This window comes from Cyprinodon variegatus, unplaced genomic scaffold (assembly GCF_000732505.1).
Source record: "Cyprinodon variegatus isolate N-32 unplaced genomic scaffold, C_variegatus-1.0 Scaffold1311, whole genome shotgun sequence".
NCBI classification, from domain to species: Eukaryota; Metazoa; Chordata; class Actinopteri; order Cyprinodontiformes; family Cyprinodontidae; genus Cyprinodon; species Cyprinodon variegatus.
Genome location: NW_015151764.1, coordinates 44002 through 49595, shown reverse-complemented (window position 1 = coordinate 49595; position 5594 = coordinate 44002). Strand labels below are relative to the sequence as shown.

General features: G+C 42.2%; 1 protein-coding gene across 2 annotated transcripts in view; it reads right to left on the bottom strand.

The window, feature by feature from the left end:
- Window positions 1-1043, bottom strand: part of LOC107102750 (hydroxymethylglutaryl-CoA synthase, cytoplasmic-like) — a 13621-nt gene extending 12578 nt beyond the window's left edge. The window contains exon 1 of one of the 2 annotated variants that reach the window (XM_015402166.1): window positions 891-1043. In XM_015402166.1, the coding sequence (XP_015257652.1) occupies window positions 891-1006 (116 nt within the window). In that variant the 5' untranslated portion in view covers window positions 1007-1043. Of the gene's footprint in view, window positions 1-492; window positions 725-890 lie in introns of those variants that run through there. The other variant, XM_015402167.1, reaches the window with a different exon arrangement.
- Window positions 1044-5594: the final 4551 nt, after the last annotated feature.

The following is a 5594-nucleotide window of genomic DNA, read 5'->3' as shown; positions in this document are numbered from 1 at the left end:
GTTCTGAACACCAGACCGACCCACAGCTGGTTCTGATCGACAGACCGACCCACAGCTGGTTCTGTTAACCAGACCGACCCACAGCTGGTTCTGATCGACAGACCGACCCACAGCTGGTTCTGTTAACCAGACCGACCCACAGCTGGTTCTGATCGACAGACCGACCCACAGCTGGTTCTGTTAACCAGACCGACCCACAGCTGGTTCTGATCGACAGACCGACCCACAGCTGGTTCTGTTAACCAGACTGACCCACAAGCCGGTTCTGAACAATAGACTGACTCACAGCTGGTTCTGTTAACCAGACCGACCCACAGCTGGTTCTGTTCAACAGACCGACCCACAGCTGGTTCTGTTCTGTTCTGGGCGGGTCCAGTTCGCCTCTGACAGCCCAGCATGCTAGCTGCTGTTAGCTGAGCTGCTCCAGTGTTGATCTGCGGTCCAAACCCCGCTGGTTCTGGACGGGTTCGCTCAGCAGCAGGTTCGGCTTACCGTCAGTCACAGTCCGGCGGTCCCGGAGCGGCTGAACTGGACCGGGACAGCTGAATAAAGTGGGTGAAAGGGCACCGGGACTTAAAGGAACTTAATCCGGTTACTAAAGGTCAACCCGACTGATCAATAACTAATCATCTATTAACCCACGCGGTGGCGCGCGCCCCCCCACACACGTCACGTAATAAAGCATGTATTAATTAAAACTAGTAGCGGTTCAGTGGCTTCAGACATGATTATTAAAGGATGTTGCTGGTCGGACCCTAATAGGTGACGGACCGGCTCATGCCTCAACTCAAAGCACTTCCACCAGAACTCACGTGATCCAACTTTAAACTCTTCACTAGTAATAACGTGCCAAACACGGGGGGCGGCGTATCAAAGGAAGAGTGGCTCACCTGCGTGTGACGTCAATTCTGGTGGGCCTTTGAAGGTCTCCGCTGAGTGTCCGCTCACCTGGCCGCTCCGAGCCGCCTTTATGCTGCCGATGACGGACAGCGCAGCCTGGACACATCAACACAGCCGCCTGCCGTCCAATCACAGCTCACACACCACAGACAGCTGGCCAATCACAGCGCGCCCTCAGCAACCACGCACGCTCCGCGGAAAGCAAGGCCGTCCAATGGCGGCGCTTGTACGATGTCTGGTGAGAGAAAAGCAACCAATGAGGTTGGAGGAGAGGCTGATGGCGCCGCAGTGGTCCGCGTGTCAGAGCGTTTCCATGGAAACGCGGAAAACATCAGAGGGTCTGAACGAGGCTCTGTCCGAATATCAGCCATTTTTATCCCCGATCCAAACTCAGCTGCTGGGTTAAAGATGAGGAGGAGTTCCCCAAAGATCGGACCTCCTAACGGGGTAGAGAGCAGCCAGGTCCCCCCTGAAGGATCCAACATATACCTGAATCTAGGTTCATAGGTCTAGGGGGGCTCATTCTACTTACATTTTCTAAACTTGCTCAGTGCCTTTTGCCAGTAACCGACCCGTAATCATTCACCAACACATCTGATCTGACACGCTTCTGTTTTGTCTTCCTGTTTTTCTCTTCTTGCACGAGCTGTAGTGAAACTCACCTGTCTTTTCCTCACCTTAAACCTTCCCCTAATACACCTCTCTCTCTCTGCCAATCCTAACATCCATTCTATTTAACAAGCTAAATATCTACAGCTATGCTGGAAAGTTCAGACACACTCCTGATAAAGAAAATGATAAATGCACAACAGTAATTCTAATATGAAACTGAAAAAATATAAATAAAAAAATACAAAATTATACAAAACAATTGATTTCCAATTATGAATTTTAAAAAATGGATAAAAAAAGGTCCAAGACACATTAGAGCTCCTGAACTTTTCACCAACCATCAACAGGAGCAGAAATCTGATGGAACATTTAAGAAAACACCTGATTGCAGTGATTCCATCAAAGTGTTGCTCAACATTTTAGTTTTTTTTGTTTGTTTATTATTAATATTTCTGTTAAACCAAAATGCAAAATTAATGGCACCATTTCATTGAATTTTTACTTTATCACTGGGAGCTGATTTTTTTTCCATCTTTAATGGGAAAGTATGCATACTTTTTTATAAGATTTGTATTTTTTAATCCAAGTGCTATATAGTTTTTAGATATATTAATATTATTATATATATTATATTAAGTATGTTTTTGTACCACCAAAAACACAGAACATTTACATTTAAAGTTCTGCAGCAAAACATTTATTTTACTAGTTTATTTGTTTCTCAGGTCATATTTTTGGAGAGAAAACCTTCCAAACCTCCACAGCTTTATCCAGAGCTAGAACTAACCAGAAATAAAGTCTGAACTTTCCATCCTTCTGTTGAAGATCCTCCGTCATCCAGGTCACAGCCAATCCAAAAAAAGTTAAAAACAATCCACCGGACTTTGTTTCCAAGTTTTCAAATTTGGAAACAAAGTCCAGGGGATTGTTTTTTTTACTTTTTTTGGGACATCCTTATTCACTTCTGTTCTAATTAGTCATAAAAATGAGGCGGCTAGCAAGCTGCTGACAGGGACTGATTTTATTTTGTTTATTGGTGTAGTTCCTGCTGAAGGGAACAAACTGGTGTCTTTTAATGGTTAAAACTTCTGAGCTCAAACTGGGATCCGTCCAGTTTCAAACTGTATCAGAATGTATTATCAGCGGCTGATTGTGAGGAGAAATGTAAAATAGATCCAGCATGGCTGCTGCTGTGGACTAGAGGACCGGGTCCCTCCAAGAAGACAAACTGTCCCCGTATCTGATACAAACAGGACGAAATGTTCAGGAAGTCACACTGTTAATAATTAAAGGTCAACAGAAGAAGTTTTTATGAACTCTGTGGCGTAAGAAGGCCTTTCAGAGACGGAAAAAAATGGAGGTAAATTTGTTTGTAAATTTAGAGATTTATTCTATCACTAATTTTTCCTTTAAAAGCTTCCATGAGGCGATTTTACCGCCTCATTCCATCGATAAACACCCCGTGTTAAACTCTACCATGTGTTTTAGTCTCGCATTGCTCCACAAATGTTTAAATCTTGCAAATCTGCTACTTTTTTCCTCCTGTTTTTTCTTATTAATTTGCTACTTTTTTAATCTGTTTTAATCTCGTAAATGTGTGCCTTTATTCCCGTTTTCTCTTTAAACTCAGATATTTAAATTCCATTTTTAATTGTCTTTGAATGGTCCTGTTAGCCGCAGGAGAAAAGATGAAGACATCTTTGAAGAACCAGGAGAGAATAGGAGCAGACTGGTCCCAGTGCAGCTTTCTGATTGGCCTGATCCACAGGTGGCCTGCTGTGGGCGGGGCCAGAAGACTCACCTGACAGGCAGACCAGAGCAGGGTGTGAAGGGAGGAGTGCGGTCTGAACAGGGACCAGTTTAACCATCTACTCTTTAGGTCCAGTTTGATGAAAAGGTTAGAGTCAACCTGTACCTGCAGGTGAGGAAGGAGCAGCAGGTTGGAGCAGCAGGGAGACATTAACCGGGGACACGGTCCTGCTGGGGGACAATGTCCAGCCGCTGATTTCCCAGCTAGCAGCTCAGCAGCCTGAGGACCACATCAGGTCCTGCTGGATCATCAGAGGTTCCTTCTAAGCTCCTTTTGGTTAATAGTTCAGATTAGAGTCACTGTGGAAAGTCACAGACACTGATAACACCAAACCAAAACAAGGCGTAGTTGCAATGTTTAGGGTATTTATGTTATAATATTAAATCTATAGATCATATTATATGTAATTTCATGCTCTGAACGTCCATATCAGTGCATTTACTTCACATTGTTTATATTTGGTCACTGCTGCACTTTATGGAATGAAATGTTCATTTAGTGTCTGAAAAGCTGTACTAAATTAAACTTTGTTTTCTCTTTACAAAATAACAATAAAAGTCGTCTAAGTAACAATTTCAGCAAATAAAAACACTAAATTATACTAGAATGAAGTTCTATATATCTAGAAATGTTTAAACACTTTAAATAGCCCTTCTGACATTACTCAGATTGACTGATTATGTATTTATGATATCTGAAATCTATTTCTTCATAGTGTAAATAATACAAATGCTGACCACTATAGGAATATGGAGATCTGAAATTCATTTCTAGACATCCAGATTCTTTATTCTAGATGTGAAGAATATAATTTTGTTTGAAATGGTCGTTTAAACAAAGAATGTTTTTTTTAACAAATCAGGAATAGATATTCAGCAGGTGAAGATAAAGTCTAAAAATGTTTTTCTAACAGATAGAACCTGTTCATCATCTCATGGGTTTCATTCCGTCTTTTACACAGTAAATCTCAGAGTCAATCCTAATCCTAAAGTAATCCCTTTTTTCCCGTGGAATTAATTAATCTATTTATGTGTAATTTGAAAATAATGTCAGTAGTTCCACATGTACTTAAATATAAATAAAAATAAAATGATCTGCATGTCTTTAAGGAGAGCGGAGATAGAGGACACTGAGTTTACTGAAGGAAACCTGCTGCTGCCCAGGTTAGCGCTGGGAGGATGTTACTATGGCAACAGAAACAGGATGAGGAAACTGTCTTTGTGAAACGGAAAAGTCAGAGTTTCCGTTTTCAGGTTTAGAAAACTTTCCTTCTAAAACAGACCCTGGTTCTGCTGGAGGTTTCTTCCTGTTCAAAGGGAGTTTTTCCTCTCCACTGTCGCTGCAAGCATGTTTAGTGTGAGTTTAAGTGAGACTCATGATGGCTTCTTGGTGACGCGTCACAGTTAAAAAAACCTCTCAGCCAGCAGCAGCTCTGTTGGTGGATCGATGACGCCACAAAAGACTTAAAGGAAAAGTCAGCTGAGCAAAAATAACCAATGGATCATTATTTATACCTGAAACTAATACGTTCAGTGTGATTTAATCAATTTAGTGTTAATCAGCAAAGAAAAATAATAATTTATGGTGATCACTGAGTCTGGGAGCGGCCATTTTTTCCCAAATCTAGTAGCCCCTCCCTCCTGCCATCTTCCAGCAGTGACGTCACGGTGCGGTAAGCCTAGCGCCATTCTCCCCGCTTTCCAAGCTAAATCAATGGGAACTACTAGACACATCTGCAATCAACAACAATTATTGAAGATTTCCAGAGGACTTCACCATTGAAATTCACCAGAGCTATAGTGAAACTGACAATGCCCACGTGCATGGCAGCTGGATGCTGGAATACATCGGGTAAAAGTGGAAAAAAGAGTTATTCCACCTTTCTGATTCCTGATCCTCCACGGACGGGTTGGTCGTTGGATCGCCAACTTGAAGAGGGAGGATTTGCCATCGAACTTCTGGGCAGAGAAAAAACCCGTAATATGTAGCCAACATTTGGAAGAAGAATGTTTTCAAGATGACTTGGATAATAGCGCGTTGTGACAAACACCAGATACAGCACTGGGACTTGATCAACAGCCGATACCGCACCGTGACAATGTCACTAACCAGTAGGTGGCAGTAGTGTTCTTTGACAAACATGGATGCCTCCAGTAAAGCACATTCACATGAAAATTACTCTGAATTAAAAACACTGATCATTTATTGAACAGGATGGAATCATTTCAGATTTAAAGAACTTTCAGAAGTTTGAATTCTGAATATGAGCGAC